Source organism: Centropristis striata, chromosome 12 (assembly GCF_030273125.1).
Source record: "Centropristis striata isolate RG_2023a ecotype Rhode Island chromosome 12, C.striata_1.0, whole genome shotgun sequence".
Taxonomy (NCBI): domain Eukaryota; kingdom Metazoa; phylum Chordata; class Actinopteri; order Perciformes; family Serranidae; genus Centropristis; species Centropristis striata.
This window is the reverse complement of record NC_081528.1, coordinates 29,008,482-29,034,428: the sequence shown is the minus strand read 5'-3', so window position 1 is coordinate 29,034,428 and position 25,947 is coordinate 29,008,482. Positions and strand designations below refer to the sequence as shown.

The 25,947-nt window shown below is 40.1% G+C and overlaps 6 protein-coding genes and 1 pseudogene across 6 annotated transcripts; all 7 read right to left on the bottom strand.

Moving 5' to 3' along the window:
* Nucleotides 1–671: 671 nt before the first annotated feature.
* LOC131981423 (protocadherin alpha-8-like) lies at nucleotides 672–4,300 on the bottom strand (annotated as a pseudogene).
* Nucleotides 4,301–4,363: 63 nt separating this feature from the next.
* Nucleotides 4,364–6,931, bottom strand: LOC131981422 (protocadherin alpha-8-like). Its single transcript, XM_059345696.1, has 2 exons — nucleotides 4,453–6,931; nucleotides 4,364–4,372 (listed from the first exon to the last, which is right to left on the bottom strand). Exons 1-2 carry the CDS (start codon nucleotides 6,805–6,807, stop codon nucleotides 4,364–4,366), a joined length of 2,364 nt encoding a protein of 787 aa, XP_059201679.1. The 5' UTR covers nucleotides 6,808–6,931.
* A 1,268-nt stretch (nucleotides 6,932–8,199) lies between these two features.
* LOC131981421 (protocadherin alpha-3-like) lies at nucleotides 8,200–10,734 on the bottom strand. The gene has a single exon (XM_059345695.1). It carries the CDS (start codon nucleotides 10,576–10,578, stop codon nucleotides 8,200–8,202), a length of 2,379 nt encoding a protein of 792 aa, XP_059201678.1. The 5' UTR covers nucleotides 10,579–10,734.
* A 715-nt stretch (nucleotides 10,735–11,449) lies between these two features.
* On the bottom strand, nucleotides 11,450–13,941 carry LOC131981420 (protocadherin alpha-8-like). The gene has a single exon (XM_059345694.1). The coding sequence runs from the start codon at nucleotides 13,817–13,819 to the stop codon at nucleotides 11,450–11,452; it is 2,370 nt and encodes a 789-aa protein (XP_059201677.1). The 5' UTR covers nucleotides 13,820–13,941.
* A 799-nt stretch (nucleotides 13,942–14,740) lies between these two features.
* Nucleotides 14,741–17,187, bottom strand: LOC131981990 (protocadherin gamma-A11-like). The gene has a single exon (XM_059346543.1). The coding sequence runs from the start codon at nucleotides 17,111–17,113 to the stop codon at nucleotides 14,741–14,743; it is 2,373 nt and encodes a 790-aa protein (XP_059202526.1). The 5' UTR covers nucleotides 17,114–17,187.
* An 878-nt stretch (nucleotides 17,188–18,065) lies between these two features.
* LOC131981419 (protocadherin alpha-3-like) lies at nucleotides 18,066–20,712 on the bottom strand. The gene is made up of 2 exons (XM_059345692.1): nucleotides 18,197–20,712; nucleotides 18,066–18,113 (listed from the first exon to the last, which is right to left on the bottom strand). Exons 1-2 carry the CDS (start codon nucleotides 20,618–20,620, stop codon nucleotides 18,066–18,068), a joined length of 2,472 nt encoding a protein of 823 aa, XP_059201675.1. The 5' UTR covers nucleotides 20,621–20,712.
* Nucleotides 20,713–21,460: 748 nt separating this feature from the next.
* Nucleotides 21,461–24,023, bottom strand: LOC131981418 (protocadherin gamma-A11-like). Its single transcript, XM_059345691.1, has one exon. The coding sequence runs from the start codon at nucleotides 23,864–23,866 to the stop codon at nucleotides 21,461–21,463; it is 2,406 nt and encodes an 801-aa protein (XP_059201674.1). The 5' UTR covers nucleotides 23,867–24,023.
* Nucleotides 24,024–25,947: the final 1,924 nt, after the last annotated feature.

Genomic DNA, 25,947 nt, shown 5'->3' with positions numbered 1-25,947 from the left:
AAATATGTAAAATACTATAGCCTACATATACATTTTAAAGTGGTCCATTTTTTAGATCGCATGTACCTCCCAAGATGATTTTTTATGTCATAAAATAAATAATCCAATTAGATGTATTCCTTTTAAATGCCTAGCTGTTTGATATGTCCATCCCATTCAGCACCATGGACAGCAAGCACAAGTCGTCGCAAGGTTTTTCCTTCTATTAACAAAAGTAGTTCAGTATTAAAACAACTAATTCATACAAAGTGCCCAAATAATTGATAAGGGCCACATCAGCATCTTCAAAATTTTCATTCAGTTATTGTTTCCAAGTTTTAGTATTCTGAGACCGAAATGTCAAAAAAAATGTTCTCACATATAACCAAATACAGACTATAATTATACCTTTAGGCTAGAAAATAGGGAAAATCAAATTTCAGCACCATGGACAGCAGTTATAGTCAGAAGAGATACTTTCCTCTGTAAAAGAATGAGCGCTTGTATTTGTTTCAATGTTAACTCTTCATCTGGGATATGTGTGTATCTTTCTTGTCACATCCAACATTTACTTACATCTCTTTCTATGTTAATGTGAACCTTTTTTTAATGATAACGATACTTACGATAGCAGAAGCTCAAACAAACGAATCCATACAAGGAAGCAACAAACTTAACAAGAATATTTGAGTTCATTGTGAGTTATATTTGGTCGTGTTCTATGTGCAAAAGGCCCCAGAGAAGGTATAGGAAGTCAATCTTGAGCGATTTAAAACAGAATAGTCTGCACGTAGTTATATTGTATGAAAATTAAAGTTTTTAAAATCTTACCTCTCCAGATGGCCGTCTCCTGTCAGGGAGCACTAGTGTGTTGGCATGGCTGCCCGGGACTATAGTAGATCCTATACTCATTCTGGGTCCCACTAACATGTAGCGTTTGTCTCCAGATCTGTACTGGATGCTGTGACACAGTGTCCCATCATAATTAGTCTCTTGTAGATATTTAGAAGTATACTCTGTGGATTTGGAGCACTGCATTGCAATCAGCACGATGATACTGATGATAAAAAGTACAGAAACTGATCCCAAAGTTATCATGAGGTAAAAAGTCACATCAGTCCCCTCCTCATCTCTTGTTGCACTTTTAACATCAGAAGCAGCAAAAGCCTCTTTGGGCTCCACAAGTTTTACAAGCACAGTAGCTGTTGCTGAGAGAGAAACGTTGCCATTGTCTTTCACCAGTATGATCAGTTTATGCTCAGCCTCGTCTGTCTCTGTGAATGAGCGAAGTGTTCTGATCTGTCCTGTATAGCGGTCCAAAGCAAAGAGACTGTGGTCAGTAACTTCCTGCAGTGAAAACAGTAACCAGCCGTTATATCCTATATCAGCGTCATAGGCTCTGACTTTAGTCACCAAGTGTCCTGCGTTCACATTGCGGGGAATCTCCTCCACACCTTCAGCAGAACCGTTAGAGCTGACTGGATACAGGATGACTGGAGCGTTGTCGTTTTGATCCAGAATGAACACGTTCACTGTGACGTTGCTGCTTAGTGACGGAGTTCCAGAATCTGTGGCGACAACTTGGAACTGGAACGTTTTCAGCGTTTCAAAGTCAAAACTTTTTAGTGCTGAAATGTGTCCGTTGTCCGAATTAACATTCAGAAAAGATGCCATATCATTATGACCGCCTTCTCCTCTATTTATACGATAGGAAACTACTGCATTGTCGTTTAAATCTTTATCAAATGCGCTCACAGAAAATATTGATGCACCAGGAGCGTTGTTTTCTGTCAAATATAATTCCAGAGGATTATGTGAGAACTCCGGGATGTTATCATTCACATCGGATACCTGAATACTCAAAGTTTTGATTGTGGAAAGTGGAGGCTCACCATAATCTGTAGCTGTTATTGTAATATCAAAATGTGATACAGTTTCCCTGTCGAGTGTTTCTTTTGTCACTAATGAATACATGTTTTCTTTAAACGATGGTTTTAATTCAAATGGTACATTTCCTCTCAGGTTGCACATCACTTTGCCATTCAAGCCAGAATCAATATCTGTCACACTTATAAGAGAGATCACGGTCCCGTGTTTTGAATCCTCTGGGACCATAGTAGTTATTGATGTCACTTCTATTTCTGGTTCGTTGTCATTTACATCCTGAATCTTTATTATAACACTACAGTCAGTTGTTGTCGGAGGCTGACCTCTGTCAGAGGCTTGGACGTCTAACTTGAAAACATCAGCTGTCTCATAGTCAATTTGTCCTTTAACTCGAATTTCCCCTGTCTTTCTGTCTAGACTAAATAACTCTAACACCTTGGAATTAATGTCGCCTCCAAAAGCATACTCGACATCACCATTAGCTCCCTCGTCAAGATCTGTGGCTTGGACTTTTATTACCACTGTGTTTAAATCAACATTTTCTTGTAATGTCACTGAATAAACCTCTTTCGAAAAAGTAGGCATGTTATCGTTGATATCAAGAACGTTGATGGTAAGATTTAGATTGCCTGATTTTAGCGGTGTCCCTCCATCCATAGCGGTTAAAATCAAGCTATGATTCGTTTTTTTCTCTCTGTCCAACTGCCTCTGCAACACTAAGAAAGGGATTTTAACGTCTCCCCTCTCTCGAATTTCTAAATTAAAATGATCGTTTTGACTAAGTTTATAGCGCTGGACTGAATTTATACCAACATCTGGATCTCGTGCGCCAGGTAATGGAAATCGTGCCCCCGTCAAAGTATTTTCAGCTATTTCTATAACCTTTTCTTTTTCGACAAATGTCGGTACATGGTCGTTTGCATCCGTTATTTCCACTGTGACATAATGGATTTCAAGTGGATTTTCTACAACGATTTTCAGATCTATTAAACAAGCACCACTTCCATCGCACAGCCGTTCCCGGTCGAGATTCTTATGGACATACAGAACCCCATTGTCCGGGTTTACCTCGAATAGCGCATCCTGAGCTCCAGACACAATACGAAAACGCCTGTTTTTCAAGGAACTTACTTCAAGGCCTAAATCCTTGGCCACATTTCCAATAATAGCTCCCACTTTAACTTCCTCTGGAGTCGAGTATTTTATTTGAGCTGAAACCAGCTCACCACAGCAAAACAGCAGAGAGAAAAGCAGAGGACGCGACCAAGACATCATTGTTCCTCTTTGTCCTTTGTCTTCTTTGGTGTGATCATTTGACAACGCATCCACAAATATCTTCCACTTAAAACACCTCCAGTTGTTGGGCTTATGTTCCAGAAAACCACGTCCGTGTAGGAAAGATACAGATTAAATCCAAAACGACGGTATTCTTTGTGGTCGAGCCGAAAAACGCACTCTGAAAGGGGCAGAGACTATTCTTATTAAAGCCTCAGCAATTCCCTACTGTAACACTGACACCCAGTGGACTAGTCAATGCTTACATTTATTGTAAAGGAGAAAGAGGATATAAAACATGAAAACATTTCACGTAACATGTGCCTCTCCAAAAGGATATGTGGTGTGACGAAATGCTTCACAGTCAGCTAGATTTTGAGCTCTCCAAATGATAAGGCGAAAACATCAAATAAACCAATCAGTGTATAGTAACTTACTTACCCAAAAGCCCGTCGCCTGCCCAAAACAACCTTTGTATTTACATTGCTACCCGGAACTATAATAGAGTCTAAGATTGTCAAGACATTCGTTCAGCACCATGGAAAGCCTAAAACCTTACTTTAATTATAGGGGCTTACCTGAAATGGTACTTCGTTTAATTGTCACTAAAAATTAAAACCATTATCTTTTCTCGCCTACACTGTAAAAAAGGATAAACAATAGCTACTCAATAAAATTGAGGCAACAAATTGCACGCAATTTTATTAATTAAATCTAACTACGTTTCAAGTTGAGTTAATAACTTAACAGGAAGTGCCTGTCAATTAAAAACGGACTAATTCTATTGTGTTGGATTCATTCAAAATTCTCTTGATTTAGAATGTGACACACATAAAGATTATATTTAATGTGATCAAAATAAGTAGATTCTATCTCAAACATTTAATATAAAAGTTACTTATACAACTGCCTCAAAATCAAAGACGCATTTATATTTAATACATTTAAATATATTAAGTAAAATTAAATGACTACAGAATAATTTATTAAAGTGTAGATACTGTAGAAAATCACCACGATCAGACTTCAGGACCATGAAAAACGGTAGGAAAATAGATTCTGCTCAAAACAGTGCTGGACTAAATACCCAAAACATATTTTACAGTTTTGAAAACAGAGTTAGCACTGAACATTGCTAAGACTTTGACCAAGACGACATGATTCAGTTCAGCTCTTTCACAAATATCAAACATAGTACTTAAAACTAATCATCCCACTGAGTTTACAGGAACTACAAGTAAGCCAAAACAAGTTATAAAAGTGATTAATAAAAGTTACACATTAACTAATAAGATCATATTTTGGTCTTACCTCTGTGGATGTCCTCCTCCTGTCAGGGAGCACTAGTGTGTTGGCATGGCTGCCCGGGACTATAGTAGATCCTATACTCATTCTGGGTCCCACTAACATGTAGCGTTTGTCTCCAGATCTGTACTGGATGCTGTGACACAGTGTCCCATCATAATTAGTCTCTTGTAGATATTTAGAAGTATACTCTGTGGATTTGGAGCACTGCATTGCAATCAGCACGATGATACTGATGATAAAAAGTACAGAAACTGATCCCAAAGTTATCATGAGGTAAAAAGTCACATCAGTCCCCTCCTCATCTCTTGTTGCACTTTTAACATCAGAAGCAGCAAAAGCCTCTTTGGGCTCCACAACTTTGACAAGCACAGTAGCTGTTGCTGAGAGAGAAACGTTGCCATTGTCTTTCACCAGTATGATCAGTTTATGCTCAGCCTCGTCTGTCTCTGTGAATGAGCGAAGTGTTCTGATCTGTCCTGTATAGCGGTCCAAAGCAAAGAGACTGTGGTCAGTAACTTCCTGCAGTGAAAACAGTAACCAGCCGTTATATCCTATATCAGCGTCATAGGCTCTGACTTTAGTCACCAAGTGTCCTGCGTTCACATTGCGGGGAATCTCCTCCACACCTTCAGCAGAACCGTTAGAGCTGACTGGATACAGGATGACTGGAGCGTTGTCGTTCTGATCCAGAATGAACACGTTCACTGTGACGTTGCTGCTTAGTGACGGAGTTCCCGAATCTGTGGCGACAACTTGGAACTGGAACGTTTTCAGTGTTTCAAAGTCAAAACTTTTTAGTGCTGAAATGTGTCCATTGTCTGAATTTACATTGAGGAAAGACATTATATCATTTTGACTCCCTTCTCTGACTATATGATATGAAATAGCTGCATTGTCATTCACATCTTTGTCCGTTGCGCTAACAGAGAATACTGAATTGCCAGCAACATTATTTTCTTGCAGGTAAAACTGTAACGGGTTTTGGTCGAAATGTGGTCTGTTGTCATTTACATCTGATATCTGAATGTTGAGAGTTTTTACAGTAGATAAGGGAGGTTCACCACAGTCAGTGGCTTTTATTGTTATTTCATAATCTGATACCTCTTCCCGATCCAAAAATCCTTTTGTGACAACTGAATATACGTTTTCCTTGTAGGAGGGCTTTAATTCAAAAGGCACATTTGATGTTATGCTTGAAATAATTTTCCCATTGACACCGGAGTCTTTATCCTTTACACTGATAAGAGCTATCATTGTGCCCGGCTTTAAATCTTCTGACACTGTATTTGACAGTGACGTGACTTCTATTTCAGGTGGGTTATCATTAATGTCTTTAATCTTTATAATGACTCTACACTCTCCTGTCAGTGGAGGTGTTCCTTTATCTGATGCCTCAACATCGAGTTTATAAACATCGTTTTCTTCATAGTCCACTACTCCTTTAACCCTAATCTCTCCTGTTAATTTGTCCAATTCAAAAATGTCATATACTTTTTTCTTTAGAGTTTTTCCAAGGCTGTATTCAATTTCGCTGTTAGTGCCTTCATCCGGATCTGTTGCATTCATTCTAAACACTGAAGTAGCGATTGGAACGTTTTCCTGTATTTCTATTTGGTAAATCTCCTGACTGAATATCGGACGATTATCATTACTGTCAAGAACAATAATAGAAACATTTAGTGTTCCTGATTTTGGAGGTTTACCTCCATCAACTGCTGTTACCAGCAGCGTGTGTCTGTTATTTTGTTCTCTGTCTAACGATTTCTTCAGCACTAAAAATGGTATTTTATCCTCATCGCTTTGACGGATATCAACTTCAAAATGTTCATTTGACTTCAAAGTGTATGTACGAATAGAGTTAACTCCAGCATCTGGATCACGAGCAGTGTGCAGCTGAAATCGCCTTCCTGGTAATGTTTGTTCAAATATTTCAAATTTCTGTTCTTTTTCGGGGAAACTCGGAGAGTGATCATTTACATCTGTAATTTCTACTACTACGTAGTGTATTTCCAAAGGGTTTTCGACTATGACTTTTAGCTCCATTAGACAGGCACCGCTACTCTGACAGAGCGCCTCCCTGTCGATTTTCTTATGCACATACAGAGCCCCATTGTCCTGGTTTACCTCAAACAATGTCTCCTTAGATTCAGAAACAACACGAAACCTTCGGTCAGACAAAGAGGTGATGTCAAGGCCAAGATCCTTCGCAACATTTCCAACAGTGGTTCCATCTTTCACCTCCTCGGGAATAGAGTACCGTATTTCTGCCAAAGCCCGTATCCCGACAAACAAGAGTAGAGCCAAATGAAAAGCAAACCAGGAGCAGACCTTCCTTCGAGTTTGTCCTTGGATCCCCATCGTTATCCAACAACACACACACAAAACCCGTTACTGAAATAAGGGTCTATATCAAACCCACTGTATGTCGCATATTTAAGAAAAACTAGACACAACACCATTACATCGGGTCGTGAGCTCGATTCAAATCCCTTCTCTGCTTTTTTCAGGGGGCAAACAAAAGCTTTTTGAGGGGAGGGACGAAGTTTCCTATGGTTTCCCAGTGTAATACTGACACCCAGAGGTAATTTAGAAAGTACAAGCCTATATATACTTGACTTTAAGAACACATCTGCCCAATGTAACTCTCATGTGCCATTCGGAATAAATGATTTAAACATCTGATTAAGGTTCTCACTTTGTGAAGCAAACGTTCGTAGAATGCCTATTGATATAATTTAAAAACCGTGTTAGTTGAAATAAAATTACATTTAAAAACCGGTTAGGGCCCTTACAAAAGTAATTATCTTAATTACGTTCATACAATGTAACCTCTTTGCGCACGATGTTCTGCATGATCAACATTTTTTCATAAGCAATTGCCTTTTTAGCACCATGGATAGAGATCTCAATCAGGCGTCTTTTTCTCAACAAAAGTAGTCCCGTCTCATGCTCAGAACTCATACATATCAACGGAAACATCAGCAACTGTATACGTCCACATATGTTGACTTTGAGGATTTGGATGTATGTTTACAGAAATGATCACAGACACACGACCCAAATATAGTTCAATCATTATGTACTGTTATCTTCGTGAAGCGAAATCCAAACAATTTCTGTAACACTGTTATTATAATGTATATGCTGTAGAACGAATGTGTATATACAACATATGTATTATGTGTTAGTAGATTTTGTAATGATGTATACATATATGATATGTAGAAATGTGTGTAATATGGATTAATATGTGAATAATTTTTGTTTTGTTTTGTTTTTTATTTTTATTATGTTTTGTGTTTTCAACTGTATATTTGATACTGTTGGACCCCAGGAAGAATAACTGTGACTTTGCTGCAGCTAATGGGGATCTTAATAATAAAGTAACTAAACTAAACTAACCACAGCGGTTACAAACAGGCAAAGATTGTGAATTTGAAATGGATTGCATACAATTAACCATTTCACGTAATTTAAATATTTGTTATTCATCAGTATCTGCTCCACTGAATTGCATACCCAGATCTGTTCCTATGGAAACAGTAAATACCGTCTGGACAAAACATTATGCAAAGTAAGACTAACTTGTGAATAAACTTACAATAAGCACCGCACTTAATATTTTTTTCGTATGGTCGAGTTTGTTATGAGGTGTTAAGTTGTGTTCTGTGTAGCAGGGATATTAAAAGTGCAATGAAATAATATGCCACCGAGCACAAGGCCAGACATAACAAAATGCATATAAATATGCTAGTTGGAACATGGAGTTCTTACCTCTGTGGATGTCCTCCTCCTGTCAGGGAGCACTAGTGTGTTGGCATGGCTGCCCGGGACTATAGTAGATCCTATACTCATTCTGGGTCCAACTAACATGTAGCGTTTGTCTCCAGATCTGTACTGGATGCTGTGACACAGTGTCCCATCATAATTAGTCTCTTGTAGATATTTAGAAGTATACTCTGTGGATTTGGAGCACTGCATTGCAATCAGCACGATGATACTGATGATAAAAAGTACAGAAACTGATCCCAAAGTTATCATGAGGTAAAAAGTCACATCAGTCCCCTCCTCATCTCTTGTTGCACTTTTAACATCAGAAGCAGCAAAAGCCTCTTTGGGCTCCACAAGTTTGACAAGCACAGTAGCTGTTGCTGAGAGAGAAACGTTGCCATTGTCTTTCACCAGTATGATCAGTTTATGCTCAGCCTCGTCTGTCTCTGTGAATGAGCGAAGTGTTCTGATCTGTCCTGTATAGCGGTCCAAAGCAAAGAGACTGTGGTCAGTAACTTCCTGCAGTGAAAACAGTAACCAGCCGTTATATCCTATATCAGCGTCATAGGCTCTGACTTTAGTCACCAAGTGTCCTGCGTTCACATTGCGGGGAATCTCCTCCACACCTTCAGCAGAACCGTTAGAGCTGACTGGATACAGGATGACTGGAGCGTTGTCGTTCTGATCCAGAATGAACACGTTCACTGTGACGTTGCTGCTTAGTGACGGAGTTCCAGAATCTGTGGCGACAACTTGGAACTGGAACGTTTTCAGTGTCTCAAAGTCAAAACTTTTTAAGGCAGATATTTGTCCGCTCTCCGAATTCACATTTAGGAAAGACAATATGTCATTCTGATTCCCTTCTCTGACTATATGATATGATATAGCGGCGTTGTCATTCAAATCTTTATCCGTTGCGCTTACAGAGATTATGGACATTCCAGCGACATTATTTTCGACCAGGTAGAACTGTAATGGATTTTGGTTGAAATATGGTCTGTTGTCATTTACATCTGATATCTGAATATTTAGCATTTTAACAGTAGATAAAGGAGGTTCACCACAGTCAGTGGCTTTTATTGTTATTTCATAATGTGATACCTCCTCTCGATCCAAAAAACCCTTCGTGACGATTGAATAAATGTTTTCCTTATAAGAGGGCTTTAACTCAAAGGGCACGTCTGAGGTTATACTTAATATTACTTTTCCATTAACACCGGAGTCTTTATCAGTTACACTAATAAGTGAAATAACTGTACCAGGCTTTGAATCTTCAGATACTGTATTTGACAGTGATGTAACTTCAATTTCAGGTGGATTGTCGTTGATATCTATGACTTTTATAATGACTCTACACTCTCCTGTCAGTGGAGGTGTTCCTTTATCTGATGCCTCAACATCGAGTTTATAAACATCGTTTTCTTCATAGTCCACTACTCCTTTTACTCTAATCTCTCCGGTTAATTTGTCCAATTCAAAAATGTCATAAACTTTTTTTTTCAGAGTTTTTCCAAGGCTGTATTCAATTTCGCTGTTGATGCCTTCATCCGGATCCGTCGCATTCATTTGAAATACTGACGTTCTGACTGGAACACTTTCTTTGATTTCAATCTGGTAAATCTCTTGACTAAATATCGGACGATTATCATTAATATCAAGAACAATAATAGAAACATTTAGTGTTCCTGATCTTGGAGGTTTACCTCCATCAACTGCTGTAACCAGCAGCGTGTGTTTTTTCTTTTGTTCTCTGTCTAACGATTTCTTCAGCACTAAAAATGGTATTTTACCTTCATCACTTTGGCGGATGTCTATTTCAAAATGTTCATTTGACGTTAAAGTGTATGTACGAATAGAGTTAACTCCAGCATCTGGATCACGAGCAGTGTGCAGCTGAAATCGCCTTCCTGGTAATGTTTGTTCGCCTATTTCAAATTTCTGTTCTTTTTCGGGGAAACTAGGGGAGTGATCATTAACATCAGTAATTTCTACAACTACGTAGTGCATTTCCAAAGGGTTCTCAACAAGAACTTTTAGCTCCATTAGACAGGCACCGCTACCTTGACAGAGCGCCTCTCTGTCGATTTTCGTATGCACATACAGAGCCCCATTGTCCTGGTTTACCTCAAAAAATGTCTCCTTAGATCCAGACACAACACGGAACCGTCGGTCAGTTAATGAGGTAATTTCAAGGCCAAGATCCTTCGCAACATTTCCAATAACACTTCCTTCTTTCACCTCCTCCGGGATGGAGTATCTTATTTGAGCAATGGCCCTCTTTCCGAAAAGCAGCAGTAGCGAAAAATGAAAGACAAACAAGCAGTATACCCGCCTTCGACCGTGTCCTTCTGTTCCCATCGTTTAACTTTAACGAAGACCAAAATCCAGAAAAGCTGTTACTGCGACGAAGAGGTCTACTTCCAACCCATTGAGTATCGCATAATTACAAACTGTACAATCAAAGTCCGTCCGATGGAGTGCTTGATTCAAATGCTTGCCTTGCTCGAGCTGGCTGGCAAACAAAAGCCTTTAAAGGGGAGGGACAGTGTCTTCTATCGTTTCCATATATTACAGTGACCCCCACAGGTCTTTTAAGGAACATAATAGACTTTATATATGCATTCAACAATAAACTATTGGCTATTTCTCGTCCTAAGCATGCTCCGTTGCTCTCTCTCTGTGAAGAGGAAAGCTTCCAAAGATTATTGATTATTTGTTTTTATCAAGATGTGTTCTGTTTTCAAATTCTTCACGTTGGTCGAGTGTTAATATAATTTATTTTGTATCTCCTATATTATTATCAGTTGTGTATTATCTTCTGGTTTAACACAACCAGCAAATGTGTTTCAGTAACAATGAGAAACAGTCACAATCAGCCGTATATGTACTGTTTTTTTTAGTCATATGTAATTCAATATTTTAGCAATAAAGCCCGTACAAACTGATCGCACAACCCAACAGAAACACCCTCAAATAGCAAACTGCCCAAGTACTCCTGAACAGAGCTTTTCAGCACCACGGACAGCGTTCACGTCCAAGAAAAGTGCTCTATTTCTTTGCTTTCAATGTCTAACACAAAATCACTCCCACAGCAAATACAAAAACGGATTTCAGCATGGACAGCACACTTTCACACCAGTCAAAATGGCGATAAAAACATTATTCATCGTCTTCTATGACTTATTGACTACAATTGAATAGCGTTGTGTGAAAGCATTGTGTAAATAATTTAAAAAATATTTACCTCTGTGGATGTCCTCCTCCTGTCAGGGAGCACTAGTGTGTTGGCATGGCTGCCCGGGACTATAGTAGATCCTATACTCATTCTGGGTCCAACTAACATGTAGCGTTTGTCTCCAGATCTGTACTGGATGCTGTGACACAGTGTCCCATCATAATTAGTCTCTTGTAGATATTTAGAAGTATACTCTGTGGATTTGGAGCACTGCATTGCAATCAGCACGATGATACTGATGATAAAAAGTACCGAAACTGATCCCAAAGTTATCATGAGGTAAAAAGTCACATCAGTCCCCTCCTCATCTCTTGTTGCACTTTTAACATCAGAAGCAGCAAAAGCCTCTTTGGGCTCCACAACTTTGACAAGCACAGTAGCTGTTGCTGAGAGAGAAACGTTGCCATTGTCTTTCACCAGTATGATCAGTTTATGCTCAGCCTCGTCTGTCTCTGTGAATGAGCGAAGTGTTCTGATCTGTCCTGTATAGCGGTCCAAAGCAAAGAGACTGTGGTCAGTAACTTCCTGCAGTGAAAACAGTAACCAGCCGTTATATCCTATATCAGCGTCATAGGCTCTGACTTTAGTCACCAAGTGTCCTGCGTTCACATTGCGGGGAATCTCCTCCACACCTTCAGCAGAACCGTTAGAGCTGACTGGATACAGGATGACTGGAGCGTTGTCGTTCTGATCCAGAATGAACACGTTCACTGTGACGTTGCTGCTTAGTGACGGAGTTCCAGAATCTGTGGCGACAACTTGGAACTGGAACGTTTTCAGCGTTTCAAAGTCAAAACTTTTTAGTGCTGAAATTTGTCCGTTATCTGAATTTATATTGAGAAAAGACATAAAGTCATTTTGATTCCCCCCTCTGACAATATTGTAAGAAATGACTGCATTTTCATTTATATCATTGTCCGTTGCGCTTACAGAGAAGATTGACATTCCAGCAGGATTATTTTCTGACATGTAAAACTGTAATGGATTTAGAAAAAAATGTGGTCTGTTGTCGTTTATGTCTAATATTTGAATGCTGAGAGTTTTAAAAGTCGATAAAGGAGGTTCACCACAGTCAGTGGCTTTTATTGTTATTTCATAATGTGACACCTCCTCACGATCCAAAAATCCCTTCGTTACAATCGAGTATATGTTTTCCTTATAAGAAGGCTTTAATTCAAAAGGTACGTCTGAGTTAATGCTTGATAATATTTTTCCATTGACACCAGAGTCTTTATCATTCACACTCAGTAGTGAAATAACTGTGCCAGGCTTTGAGCCTTCAGACACTGTATTTGACAGAGATGTGACTTCAATTTCTGGTGGATTATCATTAACGTCTTTAATCTTGAAAATGACCCTACACTCACCTGTTAATGGGGGTGTTCCTTTGTCTGATGCCTCAATATCAAGTTTATGAACATCGTTTTCTTCATAGTCCACTAGTCCTTTAACTCTAATCTCTCCTGTTAATTTGTCCAATTCAAAAATGTCATATACTTTTTTCTTTAGAGTTTTTCCAAGGCTGTATTCAATTTCGCTGTTGATGCCTTCATCCGGATCCGTTGCATTCATTCTAAACACTGACGTTCCGACTGGAACATTTTCTTGTATTTCAATCTGATAAATCTCCTGACTAAACATTGGACGATTATCATTACTGTCAAGAACAACGACGGAAACATTTAGTGTTCCTGATCTTGGAGGTTTGCCTCCATCAACTGATGTCACAAATAGCAAGTGTTTACTTGCTTTTTCCCTGTCTAAGGACTTTTTCAGCACTAAAAATGGTATTTTGTCCTCATCGCTTTGACGGATATCTACCTCAAAAAAATCGTTTGATGTTAAAGTGTATGTACGAATAGAATTAACTCCAGCATCTGGATCACGAGCAGTGTGCAGCTGAAATCGCCTTCCTGGTAATGTTTGTTCAAATATTTCAAACGTCTGCTCTTTTTCAGGAAAAATGGGAGCGTGATCATTTACATCAATTATTTCTACGATCACATAGTGCATTTCCAATGGGTTTTCGACTAGGATTTTTAGCTCCATCAGACAGGCACCGCTGCCTTGACAGAGCGCCTCTCTGTCGATTTTCTTATGGACATACAGAGCCCCATTGTCCTGGTTTACCTCAAAAAATGTCTCCTTTGATCCAGACACAACACGGAACCGTCGGTCAGTTAACGAGGTAATTTCAAGGCCAAGATCCTTCGCAACATTTCCAACAGCAGTTCCTTCTTTCACCTCCTCTGGGATGGAGTATCTTATTTGAGCAATAGCCTTCTTCCCGAACAAAAGCAATAGCGCTGTATGAAAGACAAACCAACAGTACTCCCTCGTTCGACTTGGTCTGTCTTTTCCCATTGTAATTCTTCAATTTAGAGCAAATACAAGAAAGTGTTACTGCGATAACAAATAGTGTATGTCCAAGCCGTGATTATCGCATAGCAAGAAACTGTCCTGCAAGAATCCATCGGTTGGAGTGCTTCATTCAAATGCCTGCCCTGCTCTGGAAAACAAAAGCATTTTCAGGGGAGGGACATAGTTTTCCATCGTTTCCCGATATTACAGTGACACCCAGAGGTCTTCAAAGGAGTAGACTTTATATATTTAAATATATTCTATAAAGTCCTAAACATAGCAACTTCAATTTGCAAAAGTAGTTTGCACTGTAACAATATCTCATGCAAATACGACATACATTTTTTTTGCAAGATCCGAATTGATTCAATTTCCAAATTCCTAACATTGATGGAGTGGTAAAATGTATTTTGTATCGTTTGTATATTGTTATAACTTGTGTATTGTCTTCTTTCTTAACGCAAAAAGCAACATTTCATGTTTCAGTAGTATTGAGAAGCAGTCACAATCACCCTCTTTGTAGTGTATTTTTCAGTCACATGTAGCTCAGAAATTTTAAAAAATAAAGCCAATATGAACTACTCACACAACTCGACAGAAGCACGTCCAACATCACACATCCCAGTCCGTTATTGTTTAGAATTCTGTTGACTGTTTAATCTCGCCAGTGTCAAGAGCTTTCCTGAACAGAGCGTTTCAGCACCACGGACAGCGGTTACAACCAAGCATAGAGCTATATTTGTTTGCTTTTAAGGTCTTACATAAAACCAAGTCCGTAGTAAAAACAAAAACAGATTTCAGCAGCATGGATAGCACAACTTCACACCACTGAGGTCAAAATTGCAAATAACACATCTGTATGTCGGCTTCTATGATGTATTAACTACAGTTTAAAAGTTTTGTATGGAAGCATTGTGCAAATAATTAAACATTATTTACCTCTCCAGATGGCCGTCTCCTGTCAGGGAGCACTAGTGTGTTGGCATGGCTGCCCGGGACTATAGTAGATCCTATACTCATTCTGGGTCCAACTAACATGTAGCGTTTGTCTCCAGATCTGTACTGGATGCTGTGACACAGTGTCCCGTCATAATTAGTCTCTTGTAGATATTTAGAAGTATATTCTGTGGATTTGGAGCACTGCATTGCAATCAGCACGATGATACTGATGATAAAAAGTACAGAAACTGATCCCAAAGTTATCATGAGGTAAAAAGTCACATCAGTCCCCTCCTCATCTCTTGTTGCACTTTTAACATCAGAAGCAGCAAAAGCCTCTTTGGGCTCCACAACTTTGACAAGCACAGTAGCTGTTGCTGAGAGAGAAACGTTGCCATTGTCTTTCACCAGTATGATCAGTTTATGCTCAGCCTCGTCTGTCTCTGTGAATGAGCGAAGTGTTCTGATCTGTCCTGTATAGCGGTCCAAAGCAAAGAGACTGTGGTCAGTAACTTCCTGCAGTGAAAACAGTAACCAGCCGTTATATCCTATATCAGCGTCATAGGCTCTGACTTTAGTCACCAAGTGTCCTGCGTTCACATTGCGGGGAATCTCCTCCACACCTTCAGCAGAACCGTTAGAGCTGACTGGATACAGGATGACTGGAGCGTTGTCGTTCTGATCCAGAATGAACACGTTCACTGTGACGTTGCTGCTTAGTGACGGAGTTCCAGAATCTGTGGCGACAACTTGGAACTGGAACGTTTTCAGTGTCTCAAAGTCAAAACTTTTTAGTGCAGATATTTGTCCATTGTCTGAATTGATATTTAAAAATGCTGCGATTTTAACTTCTCTACCTTCCTCTCTAACTATATGATAAGTTAGAGCCGCATTTTCATTCAAGTCTTTATCGAAAGCAGTAACAGAAAATATTGGGTTTCCAGGTACGTTATTTTCTACCAGGTACAGTTCAAATGGATTATGCGAGAATACTGGGCTATTGTCATTCACGTCTGATACATCAATACTCAAAGTTTTAAAAGTAGACATAGGAGGCTGTCCACAGTCTGTAGCTGTTATTGTGATGTCATAATGCGAAATTGATTCTCGATCCAAATGCTGTTTTATAATTAACGAGTACATATTATCTTGATATGATGGCTTTAAATCAAAAGGCACGTTATCTGAAATACTACATATAACTTTACCGTTTAAACCGGAGTCTTGGTCTGTAATACTGATAAGAGAAACCACAGTCCCTGGTTTTGAGCCTTCAGATACCATGTTTGAAAGGGATGTCACCTCTATTTGGGGTTTGTTGTCGTTTTTGTCCAGCACCTTGATGATCACCCTACAGTCAGTACTCATTGGAGGCTGTCCTTTGTCAGTGGCATGGACGTCTAACTTATACACGTCAACGTTCTCAAAGTCAATTTCTCCTTTTACTCGAATTTCTCCAGTGTCTTTATCTAAGCTAAATATATCATAAATACTTTGGTCAAGTTGACCACCGAAAAAATATTCGATATCTCCATTTGCACCCTCATCCTCATCAGTTGCGTTTACTTTGATTACACTTGTGTCTGCATCTACATTTTCAGGTATTGTTACTGAATATACCTCTTGACTAAATGTAGGATGGTTATCATTTGAATCTAGAACGATGACTGTGACATTAAGCGTCCCTGATCTCGGTGGATTTCCTCCGTCAACTGCTGTCAGGATCAGTTTGTGTTCATGGTGCTTTTCCCGGTCCAGAGCCTTTTGCAGAACTAAGAATGGTATCTTGTCCTCTCCCCTCTCTCGAATTTGTATACTGAAATATTCGTTTTGATTTAATTTATACACACGCACCGTATTAATTACAACATCTGGATCTTGCGCAGTTGGTAAGTTGAAACGTTTGCCAGGAACAGTGGACTCGGGAATTTCTAACGTTTTTTCTTCCTCTTTAAAGCTTGGCGAATTATCATTTACATCTATGATTTCAACGCCCACATAATGAATTTCCATTGGGTTCTCAGCGACCATTTTTAGGTTCATTAAACATGGAGTAACGCTTTTACAGAGCTCCTCTCTATCGATATTCTTATGCACATACAAGGCGCCATTGTTCTGATTTACTTCAAAGTGAGCATCGGTAGATCCCGAAACAATACGAAACCGTCGTTCTTCCAGCGAACTGATGTCCAATCCTAGATCCTTGGCGACATTTCCAACAACAGATCCCACTTTCACTTCCTCTGGAACCGAGTATTTTACCTGAGCTGAAACACGCTCCACACAGCCGAGCATCACAGAACAACAGAGGGCTAACCACCAGGACTGTATTCCTCGTCTTTGTCCTCCGGCCCCCATCGTTTCAGTTTGGATTGTTATTTATATCCACTTACAGGTCCTTAAAATGGATTTGCCTAAGCCATAAAATATACTGTTTAAATATATCCCACATTCTATGTATGTCTATGCAGAAATGCAACAACGGTCACCCTGGTTTTTCTTCAACATACTGTCTCTTCTCTGGCGACGTGAACAAAACCTCTCTGGAAGGGGCAGGGCCAACGCTGTAATACAGCAGTTTATGCTGATATGACACTGACACCTTGTGGACCGGGTACATTATGACCTCTCTTAGAAGCAAGCCGCAAGATAAAATTAGAACCTTGTGTGTTTGTAAATTGTAGCTCCTTAACTACAAATAATTTATATTTAAAATATTTTTTTCTAACGTTCAAGTAGTCTAGTTTCCCTTGTTTTCTGCATTTTCTGACAATCAATTGACAGGCTAAAACCTGCATATTGAGCCGTTGAAATGTAATAAGCAAAGTGTGTACTGAAGTCCCTGAACAAAATGTCAAAAATGTATAGACAACCAATGCATTGTAATTGACATTTTTACTCAAGCGCATTTCAAGGAGTTTCAAGATTTGACTTTCATAACCTAAAATTGGGAATCACTGGATTACTGGAATGTTGGACAATATATAAAACATCAGCAGTGTGACAGGTAACAAAATGGGCAATATATAGTTAATGGGCAAAAACACAAACCACAAGTTCAGTCCTTCAAATACACAGATGGATTCCAGAAAATATGAATACAAAAACTCACATTCTGACTTAAAAAACACCACAATACCAAGCGTGACTGTCAGCACCATGGACAGGGCCAAGAAATTTGATTTTATGTTGGTGTAGCCTTCCTTATGGATTTTCCTAAAAGTACTGCTTTAAATAAGTCTTATCCAAACTTGAACTTTAATCTTAACTTGAAAATTCCCACATGGCCCAACTGTTATACCTCAACACCTTAGTAAACCATGGTCAGCGCCACGAAATATGGTGTCATGTTCGTAACCTGGACACATTTTGCCATTTCAAGAGAGGCATAAAATAAAAAGGCCAAGAAAAATCTAAATACATTTCTGCTGTATGTAAAACATAACATGATCTTACCTCTCCAGAAGGCCGTCTCCTGTCAGGGAGCACTAGTGTGTTGGCATGGCTGCCCGGGACTATAGTAGATCCTATACTCATTCTGGGTCCAACTAACATGTAGCGTTTGTCTCCAGATCTGTACTGGATGCTGTGACACAGTGTCCCATCATAATTAGTCTCTTGTAGATATTTAGAAGTATAGTCTGTGGATTTGGAGCACTGCATTGCAATCAGCACGATGATACTGATGATAAAAAGTACAGAAACTGATCCCAAAGTTATCATGAGGTAAAAAGTCACATCAGTCCCCTCCTCATCTCTTGTTGCACTTTTAACATCAGAAGCAGCAAAAGCCTCTTTGGGCTCCACAACTTTGACAAGCACAGTAGCTGTTGCTGAGAGAGAAACGTTGCCATTGTCTTTCACCAGTATGATCAGTTTATGCTCAGCCTCGTCTGTCTCTGTGAATGAGCGAAGTGTTCTGATCTGTCCTGTATAGCGGTCCAAAGCAAAGAGACTGTGGTCAGTAACTTCCTGCAGTGAAAACAGTAACCAGCCGTTATATCCTATATCAGCGTCATAGGCTCTGACTTTAGTCACCAAGTGTCCTGCGTTCACATTGCGGGGAATCTCCTCCACACCTTCAGCAGAACCGTTAGAGCTGACTGGATACAGGATGACTGGAGCGTTGTCGTTCTGATCCAGAATGAACACGTTCACTGTGACGTTGCTGCTTAGTGACGGAGTTCCAGAATCTGTGGCGACAACTTGGAACTGGAACGTTTTCAGTGTTTCAAAGTCAAAACTTTTTAACGCCGATATTTGTCCGCTCTCCGAATTGACATTTAGGAAAGATGACATATCACGATGCAGTCCATCCCCTCTCACAATTTGATATGTTATTGCTGCATTTTCTTCCAGATCATTATCAACAGCACTTACAGAAAATATCGATGCACCCTGGACATTGTTTTCTACCAAATACAGTTCAAATGGATTCTGGCTGAAAAGTGGCCTGTTGTCATTAACATCTGACACCTGAACACTCAGTGTTTTTACTGTGGATAGTGGGGGTTCACCACAGTCAGTAGCTGTTATCGTGATGTCATAATGGGACATAATTTCTCTGTCTAAACGCCCCTTTGTGACTAGAGAGTACATGTTTTCCTCAATGGATGGCGTCAGATCAAACGGAACATTGCCTGATATTTTACAAATAACTTTTCCATTAACCCCAGAATCTTTGTCCGTAACACTGATTAGAGATATAACAGTACCAGGTTTTGAATCCTCAGGGACTAAGTTGGATAACGATGTGACTTCAATGTTTGGCTGGTTATCGTTCACATCTTTTATTTTTATCACAACTCTACTTTCGGCCGTCCACGGTAGCTGGCCTTTATCTGAAGCTTGCAGATCTAATCTATAAATCTCTGTGTCCTCAAAGTCCACTTTTCCTTTTACTCGAATCTCACCGGTGACGCTGTCTAAATCAAATGTATCGTGCACTTTTTTCTTTTGTGTTTTTCCAAGTGTGTATTCAATTTCGCTGTTCAAACCTTCATCTAAATCTGTTGCGTTTACTTTTAGAACAAGAGTTCCCATTGACGCATTTTCATCCAGTGTCACAGTGTAAATGTCTTTGCTGAACACTGGGCGATTATCATTTGCATCTAGTACAGTGATTGTCAAATTCAGGCTCCCAGATTTCGACGGGCTGCCCCCATCAACAGCCGTTAACACTAAACGGTGTTCTGCCTTTTGCTCCCTGTCCAAAGGCTTTTTCAACACTAAAAACGGTATCTTGTCCTCCTCGCTGTCTCTGATTTCAGTATCAAAAAAATCACTTGAACTCAGTTTATATAACCGGACTGACTGTGCACCGACATCAGGGTCTCTAGCCGCATGAATTTGGAAACGAGTACCTGGAGGAGTATGCTCTGCTATCTCCAGCTGCTGCTCGTTTTCTGGAAAAGTCGGCGAATGGTCATTAACATCAGTTATTTCAACGCCAACGTAATGTATTTCCAGTGGGCTTTCAACAACAATTTTCAGGTTTATCAAACAAACCTTGACTCCATCACAGAGGTCCTCGCGGTCCATCGTTTCTCCAACATACAACACTCCATTGATTTGATTTAACTGAAACAGAGCATGGTTCGGGCCCGAAACGATACGAAACCGCCTGTCTGTCAAAGTGCTGATGTCAAGGCCTAAATCCTTTGCAACATTTCCAACAGGGGATCCCACTTGTACTTCTTCTGGAACAGAGTATCTCAGCTGAGCCAGAATCCGTTCCCCACAGCACAGCAACAACATCCCGACAGCCCACCAGCAGTTCACCGACCGCCTTTGTCCTCGTTCTCCCATTGTGAAGCAAAAAATGAAGGTTTTCTTTGGCGCAAATGCAGCGATCCGATAGCTCATCGATCCAGTCTGATAAGATCCATTTCACGTTTCACAAATAGCAGCTTTCACAACAAAATATTTACCGCTAATCATGTTACTTGTTATATAGCTTATGATGTGTACTCCGTCAGCATACCACCTCCGAAAGATATTATCCAGAGGTGGGCAGGGCCTGCACAGAATGAGCAGCACAACCATTATCGAGGCCACACTGACACCATGTGACCAGTGGGCCACAATGCCGCACTGATATCACAAGTGTTTTACCTCACAGCCTTCTTCTCCTCAACAATTAACCTCTATATGTAACAATGTCCCAAATAATCAATTTGTAAATGACACGCGATTAGCTAATTAAACCACCCCTTAAAGGATGCTAAGGACTTCTTATTCCAGAAACAAATTGGTATGTTTCTAGGCAACCCATATTAAGTTAGCAACTCAGATGTGTGGTCATTGGACAATAAATAAAGACACACAGTAACAAATGCAAAACATAAGCATTGTTACATGTCACTTGATCTCATTAACTTCCAATTTTGTAGGTGTAATGTAATCGGGGTAGGATATAACAGGAGACAAACATTTTAAATCTTCTCTACAGCTCTTTTTTTCACAGAATGGACTAATGTGGATGGATACAAACCAAGTGGGTAGACGTAAGGAAACTAACTCAATTGGGTGTACAAACTAAAATTAGAACTACAAGCTGAGAAGTTATGTACATAGGTCTGCCTGCCATTAATTGTATGAAAAATACATTCACAAATCACCCTCCAAAAAATTTCAGCACCATGGACAGCAACATTTCACACCAGCAGCGACAAAACGCCAAACAAAAACAATTTATATTTCCTTCTATAGAGCATTGACTACTATTTCATAATGTATATTTTTAAAAATACTCACCTCTCCAGAAGGCCGTCTCCTGTCAGGGAGCACTAGTGTGTTGGCATGGCTGCCCGGGACTATAGTAGATCCTATACTCATTCTGGGTCCAACTAACATGTAGCGTTTGTCTCCAGATCTGTACTGGATGCTGTGACACAGTGTCCCATCATAATTAGTCTCTTGTAGATATTTAGAAGTATACTCTGTGGATTTGGAGCACTGCATTGCAATCAGCACGATGATACTGATGATAAAAAGTACAGAAACTGATCCCAAAGTTATCATGAGGTAAAAAGTCACATCAGTCCCCTCCTCATCTCTTGTTGCACTTTTAACATCAGAAGCAGCAAAAGCCTCTTTGGGCTCCACAACTTTGACAAGCACAGTAGCTGTTGCTGAGAGAGAAACGTTGCCATTGTCTTTCACCAGTATGACCAGTTTATGCTCAGCCTCGTCTGTCTCTGTGAATGAGCGAAGTGTTCTGATCTGTCCTGTATAGCGGTCCAAAGCAAAGAGACTGTGGTCAGTAACTTCCTGCAGTGAAAACAGTAACCAGCCGTTATATCCTATATCAGCGTCATAGGCTCTGACTTTAGTCACCAAGTGTCCTGCGTTCACATTGCGGGGAATCTCCTCCACACCTTCAGCAGAACCGTTAGAGCTGACTGGATACAGGATGACTGGAGCGTTGTCGTTCTGATCCAGAATGAACACGTTCACTGTGACGTTGCTGCTTAGTGACGGAGTTCCAGAATCCGTGGCGACAACTTGGAACTGGAACGTTTTCAGCGTTTCAAAGTCAAAACTTTTTAGTGCTGAAATTGTGCCGTTAGCTTCATTTATGTTTAAAAATGACGTCACAGTGGGCCCTTTGCTCTTACGGTCGAGTGAATATGTAACAGCCGCATTTTCGCCTCCATCAGCATCCATAGCACTTACTGAAAAAACGGACAGACCAGCCTTGTTGTTTTCAGGCACATAAAAAGTGTATGGGCTTTCAGTGAACAAAGGGCTGTTATCGTTAACATCTAATACATCTACCTGTATGACCTTCGTAGATGACAGGGCGGGACTCCCCAAATCTTTAGCCGTTATTGTGATGTCATACATATGTAGAGTTTCCTTATCTAGGTAGTCTTTGGTGACCAGTGAGTATGACTGTCCGTCAGGGGATGGCTTTAAGTCAAACGGTAAATGACCGGGCACACTGCAGACCACCTGTCCGTTCACACCTGAGTCCAGGTCCGTCACAGCCATCAACGCCACCACCGTGCCAGGAGGTGCATCCTCAGGAATGCGACTTGACAGGGATGTGATATCTATCTCGGGTTTGTTATCGTTCACGTCTTCCACTCTAACAACCACGTTGCAGTGTGTGGAGAGAGACACAGCACCTTTGTCCGCAGCCAGTACCTTTATCTCATACACTTGTTTTTCTTCATAATCAAGTCCTCCTTTCACCGTCAGTTTGCCAGTTCTGCTGTTCAAGTCAAAAGGTTCAGATGAGAGTCCTCTCACTTTACTCCGTAAAGAATATTCGATCTCACCGTTCATTCCCTCATCCGAGTCAGATGCATTTACAGCTAGCAGAAATGTTCCTGCAGGTGCGTTTTCTTTTATTGTTATTGTGTATTTCTGTTTACCACACACTGGTGAGTTGTCATTTACATCAGATACAATAACAGTGATATTAATAGTGCCAGATTTAGGTGGTTTACCTCCATCATTAGCTGTTAAGAGTAACCAGTGTTGAGAGGCGTGTTCTCTATCCAGAGGTCGCTGAAGGATTAAGAATGGAACCTTCCCATCCTCCCCAAATTCCTCTGTTTCCAGGCGAAAATACTGGTTATGGTTGAGCTTATATGTTTGTAAGGAATTCATACCAACATCCAAGTCGTGTGCTCCTTCCATTTGAAAACGAGATCCAACTATGGCGGACTCCAGCACCTCTAATGTGTAGTTTTCTTCGGGAAATTTGGGCGAATTGTCATTGACATCAAGTATTTCAACCATCACTTGGTGCATCTCGAGAGGATTTTCAACAACTGCTTTCAGATTTGTGATACACGGAGCAATGTTCGCACACAGCTCCTCTCTATCTATTCTCTGGTTCACTAACAAAACTCCATCTCTCGGATTTACCTTAAACAGATCCTGCTTTGTTCCCGACACGACACGAAGATTCCTATCCGCCAGTCTTCCAAGATCTAATCCAAGGTCTTTGGCCACATTTCCAACTGCCATGCCGGATTTCAGTTCTTCCTGAATGGAATATCGTATCTGAGCGGAGATTCCTTTCAAATCTGTCACAACCAGCAGGGCCAGGCAAAAATAAATCCACATATCCAGCCATTGTCCTTTGATTAACGCCATTTTTAGCAACAGCCTTTTAACCAATGGTATTAAATATGTCTTAAAAATCCTTAAGGAATTGTTTAATTTCCTCTCACCGAAAATAATTATAAAGGACCTCCGGAACCAACATTCTGACAGAAGAATGAAGGCTGTTTAGTCCGGTCTTTCGGTCCGTCTCTTTGGTTTGTTACTGAATGCACATGTATAAAAGATCCCCTTCACACACACAGCCATCGTGTTGATATGTAGTGTAACAGCACCACCCATTGCCAACGTAACGATGGTGCGGGGACAATAATACGCTTTCTTCCAGTTTAGCCTACATGTGTGACATTTCCTGAAATCCACCACATCTGCATGAAGACAGTACACGCTCAGAGTGGGAGAATGAGTTATAATCACAGCAGTTAAGGGAAATGTCTTATTTTAACATTGCTTTATTTATTAAAGTCAGGCAGATCCTTAAAAACACAATTTCAGACAGCTAGCCTTTTCCCCCCAAAATGCCACACATATCCAATTCCAGGTTTGCATTTGAGTTTCATTATTATTATTATTATTATTATTATTATTATTATTAGTAGTAGTAGTAGTAGTAGTAGTAATAGTAGTAGTAGTAGTAGTAGTAATGGTGCTGGTAGTTGTTGTTTTGTTTTGGATGTTTTTTTTCGCGACCCATTGTACTACAATGTCATTTCTCCACAACTATCCAGTGAATATTTGTCATTAAAATCATTATCATTATTATTATTATTATTATTATTATTATTATTATTATTACTACTAAAGCAGTCGACCTTTAATGTTATCATAGTAGTTGAGAAACGCATCCTGCGGTCATTTATTACGAACGTATATTCCAGATTTATTGTCTCAAAAGACATTTCAAAGACTAGCCTTTGTAACTAGTTAGTTAATTAGAAGTTATTTTTTATATTCCTGTCACAGCAACAATAATAGCGCCTAAAGCTCACAGAGGATTTCCCTGAAACCGAACACCAAATTAATACTTTCTTCCTGATTAAGTTAGCAATTTACAGCATCTAATTAATCTTTGAAAGTGTAGCACTTTAACACTGGCTCGATAGTTTGTAGATGCAGGACATGGTTATTTCCAGGAAACTCGTCCAAGAATATGATTAAACTGTTTGAAAATGACGGACCTGTGAAAGACAGCTTTTATTTTAAATCGTGTTGGTGCACATGTTGGTAAAGTTGCTGACATTCACATTCACTCTGCTAAAACTATGCGATCCACTCAGCACACTCCCACAATCTCCCTCCTACTGAAGAGGTGAGCAGTGACATCCCATGGATTAAACCTGCAAATGCAGTTATGATGAAACACTCGTATGTCTGCTCTACATGCTTCATGTAATAGTCACTTGTGCCCCATGCTGCACCAGAGCAAGGGAATATGCAGAAAAAAACATGATCATGATGAAAAAAACAAAAACAATAATTACACTAACAGCACTAACAGAGTGGCTTATACACAGTGAAATCTCAGTCTCCGCACCCCTCCCACGTGCTACGTCGTTGTTCTGGAAGTAGGCCAAACATATACGTGCGCGTGCACGAGCGCTGCCGCATTGTGCAACACAGCCTCCCATTTCTGCCTCCATCCTGTCCCCCATGCTGCATCAATGCTGCAAGACTGTTAAAAAAAAAACAGAATTTCAATTATTATCAGCCCCTGGAAGGCAGAGGTAGAGACAATGTTGAACAAAGAATCCGCATCTGATGTCTGCAAGCTGCGGATGCTGCACTGTGACGCACAGGGGGGTGCTCGTCAGAATAATAGATTTCAGGCAGCTTCAGAGTACACTGCGACCTCCAGCCAACAGACAGCACGTCACCATGGCAACGCAGCACCAATCGGCAGGTTGCTGTCCATGGTGCTGAGAAAGAGAGGAAGCAGAGGGGGAGGGATGCAAGAGCTGTGGATGCTGCAGACAAAGAAAGTCAGCTGTATTCCCGTGCCCTGATGTTGTTCACTCTCTAAAACATGAAAGATAAGCATTCATATTTACCGTAATATCCCCGTCATAATATGGATTATTAAACAATATTTAAGAATTATTTTTAATGAAGGTGTT